Source organism: Malaya genurostris, chromosome 2, assembly GCF_030247185.1.
Source record: "Malaya genurostris strain Urasoe2022 chromosome 2, Malgen_1.1, whole genome shotgun sequence".
NCBI classification, from domain to species: domain Eukaryota; kingdom Metazoa; phylum Arthropoda; class Insecta; order Diptera; family Culicidae; genus Malaya; species Malaya genurostris.
Window position 1 is genome coordinate 61,230,043 of NC_080571.1, and position 18,233 is coordinate 61,248,275.

The 18,233-nt window shown below is 36.4% G+C and overlaps 1 protein-coding gene across 1 annotated transcript; it reads right to left on the bottom strand.

Moving 5' to 3' along the window:
* Window positions 1–5,023: 5,023 nt before the first annotated feature.
* On the bottom strand, window positions 5,024–17,746 carry LOC131432205 (uncharacterized). The gene is made up of 6 exons (XM_058598339.1): window positions 17,603–17,746; window positions 6,782–7,076; window positions 6,424–6,545; window positions 5,788–6,043; window positions 5,561–5,713; window positions 5,024–5,463 (listed from the first exon to the last, which is right to left on the bottom strand). The coding sequence occupies exons 2-6, from the start codon at window positions 6,867–6,869 to the stop codon at window positions 5,315–5,317; spliced, it is 768 nt and encodes a 255-aa protein (XP_058454322.1). The 5' UTR covers window positions 6,870–7,076; window positions 17,603–17,746; the 3' UTR covers window positions 5,024–5,314.
* Between the last annotated feature and the right edge of the window lie 487 nt (window positions 17,747–18,233).

Consider the following 18,233-nt stretch of genomic DNA (forward strand, 5'->3'; position numbering starts at 1 on the left):
CTTTCGTCAACAGATTGATGACTGGCTCTTGAATGTTGTTTAAATGAAGGTTTTGCTGTACTGGAAACATGTGTTTTTTTCAAGCTCTCAACAAGCCTTAGCAATACGTAATTGAAATTCAATGAAAAAATATTCCATCCTGAATATTGATAACAAGATTTATTTTTTATCCAGCTGGTTGATTTGCACTCATCCAATATTTCGATTAAACCAGACTACGCCATCGCACGGCATCACATTGAACATATCATGCCAAGGCGCACACGAATTTGACATTTCTCTCCCCTACGAAATTCAAATTCCATATTTTTGTCGCCGGATTCCATACGGCCTCTAGGTTGGAACTAACCGGGGAATTATAGTAGGTACTATTATTAATAACCTATTGGACCCAAACCCCCTCAATTGAAAGGTTGTATATGAGGTAGTGCAATCACTGCTATAGTTTTTTTTTTTATAAAAATCCGACTATGGATTCTGGAGAACTAAATTTAAGGAAAATGTATCATTGTATTGATTGTAATATTGATTCAAAAGATGAGGTAGTTTTATGCCTTTTGGAGAGGTACTTTGACAGAAACTAACTCCAATGGACTTTTACCTGCACACACTTAGAAAATTTCGCAGTATTCGGTAATTTGTTACCGAATTTTCAACAGCTGAACGTTCGGAATTGATTACCGATCGTTCGGTAATTGCTGAACTGTCAAACAACTACCGTAAACTGTAAACCAAATGGATCTAACAGATTGTTCGGTAATTTTTGTTTGTTTGTTTTCCTCTTGTTGAAATTCTGGATTTTCGGATTTCAAAAAACAACACATATTCACCAAAACGAATGAAGAAAATGGTTTTATTCCACGAGAAATTTAAAAAGTGTCAGATGCTCCGACTGACCGGAATTATGAGCGCCTTCCAAAACACTGCACAATCCGTCGAGTCCATCAAAAATTACCCTTGAACGATTTGTGTTTTCAGCAAGTGGACAAGTGAAACAAGATTATTTTCTGCCTCTAAGTAAACAAAAAGCTCTTAGTGGCTCTAATGTCTTAAAAACTTTCCATGAACCCTTCAACATTTTTTTCGTTTGCTTAGTAAAAAGACACTTACTGAATACTGTTTGACAGTTAGTTGCATGACAATCAGTTTTCACAGAAGTTCGGTTATTGGAAGATAACTTTACCAAACGGACAGTATGATTTTTACCGTATTCGGCGACTATTCAAGTTTACCATATCAATTGTATATCTAATACAGAATTCTGTAATGAAAATTTACGTTAAACTGATCGTTCGGTGAAAATTTGCAAGATTGTTGTAAAATAAAACCCATGTACCGAAATATCGGTTATTTCTATAGATTACCGAAAGTTCTCGTCAAAAATATTACCGAACAAAGGAATTGAATCTTAGTGTGCACCAAATAAATAAATAAACTGAAAAGCATCATTGTACCAATACAAAAATTTAAAACCTGTTTTAATCCACCTAGTGGTGTAATGATGTCTTTCTCATTTTCATTTTCTCCTGTATATTACAGCAGAAATGCCCCGAAATACTACAATTTAAAAAAGTTCAAAAAACAATTTTGAAGATTTCTGTTGCATAATACTACTACATTGATACACTACATTTGAATTTAAGTTACTGAAAATCTATTCAATCATATGTGAGTATTTGATTCTTATTGCCTGTACTTCCGGAACCGAAAGCTGGATATCGGCATAGTGACATTCGGTTCATTCAACCATACTCTATCATGAACTACAAATTTATTTACGGTTCTCTATGACGATTTGAATGTGGGGAAAAAAAGTGCCGGTAGTCAGACTAGGATAAAATTTAGCGAATCATTTATGGGACTATCAATGGTTTATTTGGTTACAGAGTCTCATGGTCTGCAAACTAGAGAATCACTAGCCAATATAAAAAGGTGGCTTATGAGTAAAGAATTCTTGAAATTGACTTTTTCATACTGAGCACCTTATCTCCGAAACCAGCCATCTCCAAGAAAAGTGAGTGACAATATTTGTCACTCACACACGTACATTTGCTCAGCTCGTCGAGCAGAGTCGAATGGTATATGACATTCGGCCTTCGGGCTTCGGTTCAAAAGTCGGTTTTTGCAGTGATTGTAAGCCTTTCTATATGAGAAAGGCAAAAAAAGGAATTTTAACTGTTTGGGAGGTTATGAAAGTTGTTACGTAATTATTTAGAGGAGGTTTCAAAATTTGTGACTAACGTGACAAGGGGGGATTAAATTTATCTAAGTTTAGCGTGACGTAATTTGTGCATGACGCCTTGGTAGTCGGAATGTTAAGGAATTGAAAACTGCACAAGTACGATCAAGTCGCGCTGCGGTACGCTCCGCGCGTGCGGGTCGTGGTTGAAAAAATCACTGCTCTAAGCTCTTCTTTTCAACAAAAAACAAGATTAAAAATTGGGTCCAAATTTGAAATTTGCTTATTAGTTTCAAATTTTTTCATTAAATAAACAATAGTGTTATTTTTTAATCGTCTAATTGAAAGTTAAGGAATAGACGTACATTTCATGACTTAGGTGAATTTTTGCACCCTTATTAGATTTGTCAGTGTAGGTTTCTGGAAAAAGGCTTTTTTTAGAACGTTAAAAAATTCATTTTTCGAAAATTTCACGTATCATATTGAAATAAAAAAATACGTATTGAATATTTTTGAGTTCTTAGCCGGAAAAAAATAGTTAGACAATAAAAAAAAAATTTGGTGGCTGATTTTGTGTGGAATGCCCCATATATAACCTATAAGTTATGTGATTTAAGCGCTATCCACACTAGGCCGTGACGTATCCGGAACGGAACTGGACCGGATCCCGTCCGGGTTACGCTTCAAATTTGTTTAATGCAGCTCCAAGTGAATATTCTCACTAGACCGTGTCGTACTCGCGTCTGTGTCGACACACGTCCGAAGCACGGTCAAAGCATGCGTTGACTCAAAGACACTACCCAGTAAATCCGAGCATCGGACGCATCGTGCAAGAAAGCTTTTGACTGCGTTTCAAGCTTACATAGTGCATCGATAGAACAAAAGAGTGAAGAAATACCAAAGCAGAGAGCGGATGTCTGATACGCAGATGATGGGATATATCGGGGTTGGATTTTCAACTTCGAACATAGGGCCAGAGTTTTTCTGGCCCTAAGAGGCGAATGACCTTAAGGTTAAAGCCTCTATGATCGAAACAAAAGAATGTTTAACACTATTTCACACCCTATCGGGAAGACGTCGGCTTGAAAATGCCTTGGTTGATATTCCTTCGCTCTGTTTCTCTAGCGATACATAATGTAAAAATAAAGCTTTCTTAGGACGACGCGGTTGATGCAAATGGTGCAGAATTGTCCGATTACGGGCCGATCGAAGCGCTACGATCGGCCCCATATCGTGCTCAATCGGTCCGATAATCGGGCCGATGATCGGACCGATGCGGGTCGACAAAATCCACCGGGTATCGGCAGGTACTTGAATTGTCACATACTTTCCATCCAAGGCTCCAAGACACAGCGGGAAATTCCACAAAAATCGTTCACAATCTTCTTTCACATATCTTCTATTGGTTTCGGCATTGCATCGTCGATTTATTTTTCGGTAATTACGACATATCTTTTGAACAATCTACTAGACAGCCCCAAGTCTGTAACTATGCTATGGTTTTTACGTATCTCCTGTTGCTAAATATCTGAAATCATGAGACGAACACAAACTATAAGCCATCTCAATGATCGTTATACAATTTTTGGTTGGAGTTTTCTTGATATTTATCTTGTTAACATGAAATCTTGAAATCTTGTTTACAAATCAATAAAAATATGTTAAACAAACTGCCAGCCTCTCTCGAAGAGTCACTGCTAATCGGAATGTAGTGTCATGCTTCTTAATGTCGTTTTCGCTTGATGCCAAACCTAACCCAGTTCCCACTCTAACTGCTGTCAAACCGTTTGTTTGAAGCCAGTTTCGAACCTAGTTTCAACGTTGTTGAACTGAAAATCGAGTCAGTTTCGAACCTGGTTTTTTAAATCAGTTTTACTCAAACCCCTGTTGCTAAGTGCGAAATCAACACAGTTTCGTGAAAAGTGTTTGTTTGATGAAACTACCCTGGGTGAGTATCAGTTTTCTCAATCGAAATCGACATAAGATACGGATGAATTTTACTGAACAGCGAGTTGAAACGGGCATCTGACATTCGGAAATATGTCTAGATCTGGTCATTCACCCTGCTCTTTTTCGCCAAAGTTCGTGCACCCAAATCTCCTTTTTCTTTGTTTTTAAATCTTCGTCATTCAGAGCAATTGCAATTACGGTCAATTCTTCGTTGGAAAAATGTGCCATTTTCGTGAGGAACAGAAAAACATCAAATGCAACGATTGTGTAAGTTACTAATAGCAACGGCAGCGACACGGAAAGTGCACGGTATGGTGAGAATGTTTTACAAATAAATTTCGACATATTGCGGTCCTGTTCCGGATACGTTACGGACTAGTGTGAATAGCGCTTTAAACACTGACCAAACGTAGACGAAAGATACAAAAAAATGATTAATTCGAAATACATTTTTTTTACAGCTGTTCTACTATCCTATACCATTCCAGGTAATCCAAGACTGTATGACAGCACAATGCACAACCTTATTCCAACTTCTGACATTATTGAACAAGCAACCACTACGCTGTTGTGGTTACCCAGCTTCAATAAAACAGTAAAGTAAACTGCAAACTGGTCACGATTGAGAACGTCAATTCAATCAACTGTGTCTCATTTGGTTATCATTGCCGGAAACGTACAACTCGATTGATTCACCAGACAGATGGACTGAAACTGCACATTGTCCAGAACTCCATGTAGAATCCATTAGCTGCAATACTGCAGAAACTCACAATGCCTAAAACCGGTAAAACGACATCGTTGACAAACTCATTCTGCATAGTCGGACGGCCGTCCGTCCGACCGTTTTGAAAGGAAAAACCTGTGATATCAGAAAACACAGAAAGCGAGGGCTACTAGGATCAATATTTATTTTCAATCACTTAATTTCCTGTAAAATTCGCAAATAATTGCGTCAATCGCTACCGGACCCGGAATGTGCGTCGCAAACTGAAAATGACAAACATTCTCTTTGTTGTGAAGTTCCGCGTCGAACGGCAAGTAGGTACATAAATGCCAAATTTATCACGATCATAAATAAACGGATGAGATTCAAGTTGAGAAATATTTGAATACCGAACAATCGTCTCTACTAGCTAGATGGTTAAAAATAATAGTCGAGCCGACGACGCGCGCTCAATTAGCTCAGTCGAGCCAATATTCCAGTGGTATTCTGTCGAAGATTTGCTGCATGAAAGAGTGCAGATGCTCGGTCAGTTTCACCCGCAACTGTGGTTTCATCTCCCTCAGCAGCTCCTGTGCGTTCGAGTTGATGAACAAGTTCATTGCGGCATCTGCAAGTACGATGGCAACACGTGAAGTGATTTCAATGACTGTTGCAAGTGACGAACACCGCACTCTCGTCGGGTGCGAGCTGTTCAACAAACTTACGAATGATTGGGTTCTGGTTGGAGTCGTTTTCCACTCCCATTTTGATATCCTTCACACTGAAGTCCATTTTGGCTTGGTCCACGTTCATGTAGGTAAGTCCATCGTCCCCTTGGTACGGTGAAGCCTTGAAGTATATCTTTGCTTTGACTCCGTCTGGAATCGGAACAGTTGAAATTAGTCTTTTTCTCTGCGAAGTAATCGATTGATTCAATGTTAACCCAACTAACCGTACTCGCCCCAGTAATCCCCGGAACCGGAAGCTTGCAGCAACAGTAGAACACCGGAAGATTTGTACTGGGCTCGGGCTTTGATTTTCGGAATTTCGAAAGTCATCTGCATCTGCAAAGTGTCGATATCGGAACGAACATTCATCACGGTCAGATTGCTAACTCCAAAGGCTTCGATGTTCTTGAAGGAAGCTCGATACCCATCGGGTCCGCTGCCGAGTGCGATAGTGATCTCATCCACGATAACCGGTTCCACCTGTGCGGGAAAACAGAACCACAAATCACGGTTTCAGTTAAAGTGTTCCGTTCGATTCGTTCAATTCGTTCAATCGGTTGGAATGAATCCAATGGTGTTAAGTCTAATTGGTATTCTTCAACTGTCTGCAACTTATTTGAATTATTTTACTTTGTTTTTTAAAAAACAACAAAGGAACCCGTCTGTCAGTCACGTTTAATCGGCTATCGACTAAGTGTGCCACTTTTCGGTTGCCACGGTCGTTGTTGGAGTTAAGAAAATACATTTTAGCTACACACAAAAAAGTTGGTCACATATCTTCGCACATGATTTACTTTTAGGTCATTCGTCATTCTGCTAGAAATAATGCGTGTTAGAAATTTGTGTAACAAACAACTTACATCAACAATTCCGATTTCTGGAATGCCTCCTTCCCTAAGATGTCTGGCCAGTTTGTTGGCCGAATATTTTAGACATTCGTTCACTTCCGGATCATCTCGTGAGCAGCGGTGCATGTAATATGCTAATCACACACAGAAAAAAAACATAAATAAAAATAAAACACATTTCAACAGACCCGCAATTTCCGCTGAACAGAAGTAAAACTTGACCGTGAAGAATTGCAACAAACGACATCGCAAATCTCTCGCTCTCTATCAACGTTGCAAAATCTAGAGAGAGAGTTGACCGTGCGACACGCTTCTAATTCAATGGTTTGCAATTAAGTTACTGGGGCCCTCCCCGTTAGACGATACTTACGCAGATCTTGTCCGTTCGTCAGGTGAAATAAACTGCCAACCAGGGACAGCAACAGCAGCAACATCGTAGCAGGGGTCAAAGAACGCATTATCGTGGCACTATCGTGTCAATCCTTGGCACTCTTCCGTCACCGAACGGTTCCAATATCAGACGAGAGTCGGCGATGATGTTCGGCCGTCTGTCTCGGCCTCGATTAGCTGGAGGAAGCAAATTATCAACTGATTCGTTGAGGCTAGAGAAGTCGCCTAATTGATTGGCTAAGGTTTCGACTGTTTTTTTCTGTGATTACACCGTGCTACAGGAAATAAACAAAAACATATGTTGACTTAATATCGCGTAAATAATATGAATTACGAGCTATTACTGTTTGAGCTAGAATATTCAATTTGCATTTCCTAAATCGCAATTTTATCCCAGACATAAGCTTACCACTAGCCCGGCCCAGAAGAAGCTGTCCGGCAGCCGAACTTACAATACGACCAACGAATCTTAAAAATTTAAATTATAGTTATTTATGACTTTATATAAGTAACAGGGCTTCACTATTAATAGATAAATTTTATTTTATCAGACTCTGACGAGCTTGAAAAAAAAAACTGAAATTATGATATGAAATAACTTTCCGCCAAATTTTCAGTTTGATGTTTAATTTCCAATCTGTTTTTCTCGATCCAAGCTGAGATGAAGCCTAAGGCTAGCTCAAGATGTTTGTCATAACAAGACTAAAAAAAACAAATCGTTATAAATATTTTTTTCAACGATAGACAGATTCAAAGCACACTCGGTCATAAAGAGTGTCTGTAAAGATATAAGAGATTCCACAAATGCATTGCACACGTCTTCAGTGAAGCGAGCTATTAGTTTTGAACGGTAGGATATTCAATTAAATTAAAGAACGAATTTTTAAACAGGGTGAATTTATTTTTACCAGCACTTTTTTGAAACCATTGCCAGGGTGAAATGAATGACATTAAAAAGATGAAACCATTGCAACTCGGAAATGGTTGATTGTGCAAAATAAAAATAAATAGTTAAATGCTTGTTAAAAATCAGAATCGAAAAACCTGTTTTTAACCCCACTTAGTGGTGTAATGTTGCCTTTCTCATATTACTTATATTTTCAAAAATATCACTACAAGATTATGTTAGGAATTTTTTTAAAACTTGAATAAAATTAGAAACTTTCTTTGGGTATAAAATAACATAACCTTCTCAATTTGTAAACAGTCATGTTAAATTAATAAGAATTTTTCCTAATTTGCATCGTCGCACTAAATGACGGTTTGAAATTTGATACACACTCTACCCTATAGCTCCAGGACTGGAAGTCGGATCCGGATGAATTTCAATAGCAACCTATGAGACTATATCGCTTCTCGGCCTAAAGGCTAAGATCAAAGTGTAACCTATGAGACTATAGGACCTTTCATTTGATCCCAAAATTTGTGAAAATTGGTCGAACCATCTCTAAGAAAATTGAGCGAATTTCGTTTTAGAATTGTTGAGCACTATTTCCGGTATTTCCGGGAACTGGGAAACAGTATAGCCGAGACGATTCTCCAAGTAGCATGTTAAGTTGCTGTCCTGTATTTTTCTACTGATTGTGCAATTTATCAAGTTAGTTTATATTACTATTCTAGTAACTGTTGTGTTATTGTCGCTGCAGCACTAATCCTCTATTCACTGGACAGTCCAGCGCAGCAACGTTGCCGAGCGACGTCAGTTGAACTGCCATTTCCTATACATCAACTGACAGAATCATGTTACTTTATACATATTTTGTTGTCTTGTTTATGAACCACGTGCTTCAACATAAATAAATACATTGTCTTGCCTCCACTAACTTTCTGTATGACCTTTTAGGTTGATAATGTATGTTTAGGAAACAATGGGTTTGACACTGAACGTTACAAGGAAGTGAATTTTCGTACAATTATGAGTGATTAATATATTTTGTATGACAGTCGACATACCATTGGTGCACAGTGAACTTCGCTGGAGCAACATAATTAGAAGAGAGACGATTCTTCCGATTTTTTTCTGCATGCAACGCAATTTTTCTGTATTGTGCAACATATTTTCAAGCGCATTGACTTATGTTATCTAAATAACAGGAAACAACTTTTTTGCAAGTTTTGAATTTTATATCATTGATATTCTAAGACTGAACTGCACACTGCATACACTGACCTAAAAACTCATCAAGCAGCCAAAACTATGCGGACTCAGCAGAAACATATATTTTACAACAAGGTTCTTAATTCGGTTTATCATTTTTTTCCTTGCGGAGAGCATCATTTCGCTAATTTTTCTTCCACAAGAGATGTATAGAAATTTTGACGTATATTGTGTCCGATACAGTTATGACAGCCGTTTGGAAATTTTTTTGATAAGTTGCACACTCCCGTTTTACATGACGATGTGAAAATTTTTACATAACTTCTATAACTGCTAGTGAAATATGACCAAGTTGATGATTTGCGGCACAATTGTTCTAAATGTACTTAAAGGTATGGTATTGTAAAGCTTAACAGTGATAGCTTGCACAACCGATTTTAATATATTTAAAAATCTTCCTTAACATATCTAACATAAACAACAATTCTAAAACTTGATAGCCCCTTTTCAATGATGGAATTTTCCATAGCACTCATGTCTTGTAACAATAACGCTCCTGGGTTGGACAGAATTAAATTCAACTTGGTGAAGAATCTGCCCGACCTCGCAAAAAGACGTTTGTTGGAATTGTTCAACAAGTTTCTTGAGTAAATTATTGTTCCACCTGACTGGATGCAAGTGAAAGTTATCGTCATTCAAACGCCGGAGAAAAAAAGGTTTCTAATCACAACTCATATAGACCCATAGATACTCAGTTTGGTTTCCGTAGAAATAAAGGGACGAATGATTGCCTTGCATATCTTTCGTCTGACATCCAAATTGCCTTCGCTCAAAAACAACAAAAGGCATCTGTATTTTTAGACATTAAAGGAGCATTTGATTCAGTTTCCATTGATGTTCTTTCAGACTAGCTCCATCAACATGGACTTCCAGCAATTATAAATAATAGCAAATAGCACAACCTTTTGTCAGAGAAATGCAAATTTGCACATGGCGATTTAGCAACATTCAGATTTAGCTAGATGGGTCTCCCGCAAGGCTCATGCCTCAGTCCGCTCCTCTATATTTTTTACGTGAATGACATTGACAGCTGTCTAGTAACCCCATGCACACTAAGACAATTGGCAGATGATGACAACGATACTTTCAGTGATGGAATATGGATGCGTTTGTTTTCGTTCCGCTGTAAACTCTCATATTATCAAACTGGAGCGAATTCAGTACGGTTGTTTGCGAATTGCATGCATTCGACACATACAATGAGTCTTGAAGTTCTGGCGGGAGTTCTTCCATTGAAAGATCGTTTTTGGGAGCTTTCATCGCGACTGCTGAGAAGATGTGAAGAACTGAATCCACTGGTTATTAATAACTTCGAAAGGCTAGTTAAGCTTCAATCTCCAACAAGATTCATGACAGTATATTTTAACCACATGTCACAGGAAATCGACCCTTCAAGATATATTCCTATCCGTGACAGCTTCCTAAATGTTCCGGATTCAACGTTATTTTTCGACTCATTCATGCAGCGTGAAGTGCGTGGAATCCCGGAACACCTACGCTTGATGGAAATCCCAAAAATATTTACAATTAAGTTCAGGCATATTGACTCTGAGAAAATATTTTACACGGACGGATCACGAATTGAAGAGGCTACTGGGTTTGGTATATTCAACAATAATGTTTCGGCTTCATTTAGGTTCTTGAAACATGCATCTGTTTATATAGCAGAGTTAGCAGAAGTTCATTATAGTTTGAGTGTAATCGCCACATTATCTCCACCATTATTTTCTCTTCACAGATAGTCTGAGTGCAATTGATGCCATTCACTCAAACGTTGCTGGCAATAATGAACCGTTTTTTTTGGGCAAAATAAAACAGTGCCTGAACGACATTTTGAATAATAATTATCAAATCGCAATAGTTTGGGTCCCGGCTCATTGCTCCATTCCAGGCAATGAAAGAGCCGATATTTTAGCCAAACGTGGTGCTATTGAGGGTGAAATTTATGAGAGACCGATTGCTTTCTCGCCAAAGAACACATGCCAGCTGGCAAGCTTCTTGGGATAAAGATGATCTGGGTCGGTGGATGCACTCAATTATTCCTAAAATATCGACAAAGACATGGTTCAGGGGACTGGATGTGAGTAGAGACTTCATTCGTGTGATGTTCAGACTCATGTCCAATCACTACACGTTAGATGGACATCTCCTTCGAATTTAACTTTCCGAGACTAATCATTGTGCTTGTGACGAAGCCTATCGCGATATTGATCATGCACGGAAAGAAATCCGTTACTGTTGTCATGATTAGAAAACCATGAAACCAATAATTTTAACTTCTCATGAAATCATGAGCAAAAAGTCTTCTCCCATGAAAACTAATCATGGTCCGAAAATGCGTTACTTCAGGAATGTATTTCTTTTAAAATTCGTAACTCCAATTTTCTATCCGGATATCACTTTGAACCCTCTGCCTTAAGTGATGTGATGGATTGTTTAATAGATTAATGGTAAGACAAAAAGCAGACATTGAAAAGCATGAACTACTGAAAATTTTTGCTCGATCCTGAGGCATATTCATTTTATAATTGTGTTGGTTTACTCACCGGCTGACAGAGAATTGACAACATATAGATAATGAACCGAAAAATGACATTATAAGTTTTACATTTTGTATGAATATATCTGAATGTATTCTTACATATTCGATGTGACTGTTGTTGTTAAAATAATATTCCGAGAGATAACGTAAACCGAAAAATAATTTCGACTGTAAATTAGGAACACCACACGGAACGACCGAAATCAGCATTTTCGCGAAAAATTTAGTTGATTTGCTGATTTTAGTTAGTTATTTTTTGAGAGAACTAAAAAAATCTTACTTTTGCTGATTTAGATTTTTTATTCTCATTCCCTTAATAATAATAAAATATTTGTTGAAATGACTATTTTTTTTAGTTGAATTCACAAATTAAACGTACTGTCATTTCTTAGCTAAGGCACACTTCGTATCCAGTCAACTAATTTTTTAGTTGAATTAAAGAAATATAATGTTGTTTTCAACCAATATGAATGGTTGAATTGGCTTCTGCAATCTGCAGCTATATGGCGCCCTGTCACCGAAACGGTAACACCTTAATGACTACTAGCCACTAGATGACACACTACTGCCGAAAAAAATTCAGACGCGGTTGTCTTTTCTATATTGGCAGGTCTAAATACGATGTTGTGTTGGAGAAAAAGACATAAACGAAACGTAAACATCTTTTTGAATTTTTTTTCTTCTAAATCACTGTTTTCTTCATTCTCACTGAAAACTTTGAGCACTCGGAAAACAAAAACCGAATACAAATAGTACACCGGACGGCGCAGCTCGGAAGGTTTGAAGATACAAAAAAACTTCATCACAATTAGAGTGAAACATTCGAAATTCACTTCACTGTTCCGCGTAAAAACATTATTACGCACAATCGCTTCAAGTGCGCACAAATTCTGAATAAATACGATTTCCACTAACAGTTTACGACATTTTTACATATCGGTTTAGAAATTTAAATAAAGATATATCGAACACATGCGAAAAACATCAAAACAATGTTCAAGCAGTTTCAATAAGACTGTCCTTTTTAGCTTTTTAATGGATTGTTTTGCTTTGACACTTCTCATGAGTTTTTGGCTAATAAACTTGTTAATAATACCCATTTCAGTTTTGGTTTTTTTGTGCTGTCCTTCAGTAATGATGGTGATAGATAAATAGAAACAAATTTTCTGATTTTAATAACAAAATTTGTTGTCAATGAGAATTTCGTGTTGGATTGAAATATTGCTGGTTTATGTCCAGGATATTCGCCAACTAAACACATTCTCTAAAAATAAGAGTTTTTTCAGCAAAGTAAATTCTCAATTTTAACTAATTTTATAGTTATTTTGAAAATTTTGTTGTTAAAATCAACTAATTCAAAAACAGTAATACGAATTAGGCGCAGAGCTAATTTCGGTCGTTCCGTGCATCCAATGAAAATTAGATTTTTTTTTGTTCAACCAGTTTGATTAATTTGTTTTATAGATATAAGAACACAAGCTGTATTGATTCGCCTAAATATTTCAAATAAGACGATTTTGCAAACGATGTTTTGAAAACAAAAAAGGAAAAATCGATCCGCGGTATTTGCAAGAATTCAATATCTTTTTTAGAGGTTTGATTCACACGTGTATTTTCATGCAGTTGGTTTATGTTTTCCAAATTCTGAAACAAAAAATCAAATCTGGAGCAACGAACGCAAGTAAACACTTTATTTTAGGTGACGTGGTTGTTCAAAATATATTTGAATTGTTGATGCTTCAGATTGAAAGAAATTCGTTGTGCTTTTCACTGTTTTACTATTCAAATGTACATTATTTGAGACATTAGTTGAAACCGGATAAACAATACGCCACACACTTTCACACCATTCCCTTTAATTCATATATAAATTTTCATATTTTCAAACATAACGCCTGAATTTATGTTGCAAAGATTACCATCGTAGCAGAAACACGCCTGAAGTTATACCCAACAACGTCAAATGCGTTACGCCAAATTTCAACGAAATCAGTCCAAATGGATCATGATCCGAGAACTTTTAATCATGGTGTATTATCATAACATGAAAATATACTATTTTCCCCAAATCATGATTCGTTTTGCTCATTTCTTGAATCGGAATTTTGCCCGTGTGTCGTTTGAACATGCGTGGAGTATCGTGATGTCAGATCTTAACTAATAAATTCCTTGCGTACCCAAGGTAGACTATCCAATGTCCCAGTTCGCGACATTCTTGCTTGTCGTGACCTTTCTTACATGAAACTTCTTTATAATTTCATAAAGACAATTGAAGTTTCAATTTATTAATTGACCCTTTTGAGTCTTAGTTCTGGCTGCTACTGCGTCTATTAGTTCATCTAATAGCAAAATTTTATTAAAAATGATGTGCTGATACAAACAAACTCGAAATAGGTTATGAAATCATCAACAAAATGTATACAAATTTCAGCTTTTTTTTAATTTTAGTTAATCGTTTGGTTCAAATAATGTGATATTTGAAAAATAAGAGGAATATGTTTTATTAAACTCAAATCGTTGTGATTATATTAGTATTATATTAAATAAGAATTCTAGGTAAAAGTGATACTACGGCGAAGAAAAACTTATGTAAATTGCCTTAAGAAATAAACGTATGCATGAAAAATAAACATTCTAAAACAATTGTAGAACATCTTGAAGTTTCGATTGGGTTTATTTAGTAAATAACTAATATAGCCTACAAATCAAGAAGAATTTTACCCTTTTTTGCATCGTCGCTCTGAATAGCAGTGTGCAATTTCAAACTCACTTTGCCCTTTAGTTCCAGAACTGAAACTCGGATCCGGATGAAATTCAATAGCAATCTATGGGACTAGTAGACCTTTTATTTGAGTTTGTGAACATCGATCATGTCATCCCCGAGAAAAATGAGTAACAATATTTGACACATACACACATATATATATATATATATATATATATATATATATATATATATATATATATATATATATATATATATATATATATATATATATATATATATATATATATATATATATATATATACATAAACATATATATATATATATATATATATATATATATATATATATATATATATATATATATATATATATATATATATATATATATATATATATATATATATATACATAAACATAGAGACATAGCTCAAATCTAAAGAAAGTGTTTTTTTTCATATTCCACTTATTGTTTAAACAATATTTCATAATTATACTTTTTACAAATAAACTTAATAGAAGAATCTTTTATTTTTCTCAATATGGTGGCTCTGTTAGCAGCTGCTTTTTTAGTGGGTGACATCATTTCTTGGTAGCAAATGATCGAAAAGCAAAAAGCTAAGCAGTTTGATAATATGTATTGGGTATGAGCGGAGCTATCACGAAAAAAATGATATCAAGAAAAAACAAAATGATGGCCATTATTGGATTTTCGACTCTTTTTGTGAACTTTTAATTGCTAATAACTTTTTTAAATAACAATAAATATTTTTGCTTGTAGTTCCGACCATAAAGATATATCTAACGAGTGAAATACCGTTTGGTTCATGTTGATCCGTGCAGTAGCTTTAGAATACGAATGACACCCATTTGATAAAACGTGGTATCGAGAAAAATCCGAAAAAGGTTCTATTTTTTCTACCAACTGCTTGGTCGCGTGTAGCCTCGGGGCTCATTCTATATCATTTCTAAGAGTATTTTATAACAATCCAAATACAAATGAAATCAAAATGATGAAATGATAATTCAAATTCCACTTTACAAGTTCCTTTGTAAAGTCGCCTTCTTTTAGTTTTATATACAAAAGTCCTTTAATATTCGAAATAATAATTTCCAGATGCAAAACAAAACTATAAATTATTCGGATGCTTTTGAGAAAGATGTGTAGATCTGTTCGACAACTCTAGTATATTGTTTTAGAGATGGAAGTATAGATTATTGGTTTGCTTAGTACTCGGATAGGCGTTTTTTATTGCACAGTTTTAGCAATTAAAATGAGGTAAGTAAGTATCAAAATGTCCCGGGTTGGCGGTTCAATGCATAGGACGCTGGTCTTACAAGCCAGTTGTCGTTTGTACGAGCCCCGACCTGGAAGGATTCTTAGTGTCAGTAGGATCCATAGTACTAGCCATGTAATGATTCTGTACACTAAGAATCGGCTGCGAAGTCTGTTGAAACAGAAAGGCAAAATTCCACCAAAGGAATGTAATGTCAAGACTTTGACTTTAAAGTAAGTATCAAGTTAAGTGAAATAAAGCACCCTGAGAAATATGACGCTTAGACTTGCCATTTTAGGGGTTTTAGTACCTCATGGGTGCCGGTTTGTGTAACGTAAAGTTAATACTATATTTACAATACGTGACATAATGCTTAATGCGTAATAAGACCGGAATCACATAGATTCAAAGTCAATCTTCAGATAACAAGTTAGATTTGACGATCCGATGTTATAGTTCGGTAAAGTTACGTCACTGTGCATAAGAATCTTGGAAATATCATTGCATCTGGTGGAGTATTCTATCCGACACTCATGACAGTAATTGAAAGTTTCTTCGTGACTACGAACGTTGATTTTGAAATTTGCGGCTTCTCCAAAGTACGGAGAACGGATTCATCTATAGCTATATAGAAAAATCGATGCCTAGAACTGGAATTACAGATAATTGAAGACTTTACTGATTCGCATTAGTCTTTTTCTATATCAGTAACATAATAATCATTTCGAGTAATGGCTGAATGATTCCATACCTTTTACAAAATAGTAATCAGCCAAAACATGAATAATTTGTTTTTGCTTAAAGAGGTGCAAAACAATGTAGATTTATTTTAAAAATTATTATTGTCAGGTAACTTATCCTACAAACATCCGATCAACTGAATTATACGATTTATCAGTAAAACAGATTGGTATTTTTCTTTTATCAATAATACAATATCAGAAATATAACTATCCCAATAACATAATCTTGAATTTTTTATCAACAATTGCCACATTAATATGTTGTGATTGATGAGTTTTCCATGTACACCATTGATAACAAGGAGCCGCTTCTTTCGGTAACATTTATAGAGGAAACTTCCAAAACATTTATACGGACATATTGTTTAGATTTTGACAGTTACATTATCATCAGTAAATCCTAACTAGTCGCAGCAGGAAGTAGAAAAATTGAGCTTGTTATTCAATGTGCGCTTTAACTTTACAACAAAGTGGTCGTTATGTTGTTCATAATCTCACGATTCAACCATGTTCAGTTAAATCTCCAGTTATTGTCGGTTTCGCATACAGCCAGTAAAAGTAATAAAATCTTTACAAAAGTAAATTCATCAAACCTTATAACAAGATTCACTATCATAATCTTCAAGTACCAACCCAGTTAGCGTGTTTATATGACACTATTCAATTTTTGAATATAAATACAAACAACGGTACTATTTTGTTTTTGAAATCACCCACTTAGTTCGCAGTTGCGCAACCACCATCACTGTCCTACAAAGCACTCAACCCAAATACACAACAAACCATTCGGCGTCTTCCAGCCGATCAATTGATCAACAGGCGATCGGAAAGGAAACAAGAAAAGACCTTATTCGTGGTACACTACTGCTGTGTGCCCACGGAGCCGTGCCGCTGCGTTACCAATCTACATTAGTGCCACAATCAATTAACACCGACCAGCGCCGACTGACTTCCGACTGCTTTCCTGTAATAATTACTTTTCACTGCCATCGCGGCATTCCCCCCAAATTAGTTGCAAAAACGCTATGCTATGAAAATTTCACATTTCACTTTTGTTGTTTACTTCCGTCCGTCGTCTGACCTGAACATTTCGACGGCTGCCAATTCTCCTGACACCGTGAAATCAATCAAAACACTCAACTTATCATGCATTGCCGTCACCTCAAATCGCGATTCTAGGCATGATCGAACTTCACATAATCAACCGTTTCGAGCGAACGGTACTTTTTCGCGGCACTCCAACGGCACATAGATTACGGGGCGAATTTTTGCCCTTTCTCAACAACGTCATCAATACCACCGCCGCCGCCGCGTACCACTGACAGCTATACAAGCTCTAATTACCAAACACTTACACTTCCTCTTCTACCACGGGTTGTTGTGTTCTTGATGAGTTAATCCACGTCAGTGCGTAATCTCTGCAGTCTTTTGTCAATAGGTTTGTTGCAAGAGAAAGGTCCAATCCAATCGAACTCCGACTAACGAATGCTGGAGAAATGAGCGAATGGCGATGGTTTTATATTTTTCACAGTCCGTGGCCCGACCGCGAAAGACTTTCTTCTTTGATCAGACGGACGGACGGAAGAAATGCGGTAGCCCTGGAGAGCTTTTTATGATAAACGGCCAACATTGACGCCGGTCAAGGTTGCGTGGTTTTTTGAGCAGCGCTTTTGCGAAGGTTTGTGCATGGATATCTCCTGAATGATGACTAAAAAGGTCCGGGTGGTTAGCCGACGTAGCAATTCACACTGAACAGCAGTATGAAACCTTTCCGACCGTCTGCCATTCGACGAAGCAAACTTGGAGCAGGGTTGTAGTTGAGGTATTAATGCTTTTTTAGTCTACAGCATACTAAATAAGGTGACAACGAACAAATACCAAATTTATCGAGATGTTGAAGGAAACATTTAGCTTCGAAACAATGCAAAAAATAATCATAGACGAGACTTTATTAAATAATTTTATAGAAATTCAAAAATAAAATCT

Excerpts from the sequence above, each read along its gene's own strand:
- LOC131432205 (XM_058598339.1), bottom strand. The coding sequence starts at position 6,869 with ATGCGTTCTTTGACCCCTGCTACGATGTTGCTGCTGTTGCTGTCCCTG. Across the intron at positions 5,714-5,787 it reads GGATTACTGGGGCGAGTACG|ACGGAGTCAAAGCAAAGATA; the intron begins GTTAGTTGGGTT and ends TTCCGATTCCAG. Across the intron at positions 5,464-5,560 it reads CAACCAGAACCCAATCATTC|ATGCCGCAATGAACTTGTTC; the intron begins GTAAGTTTGTTG and ends TCGTACTTGCAG.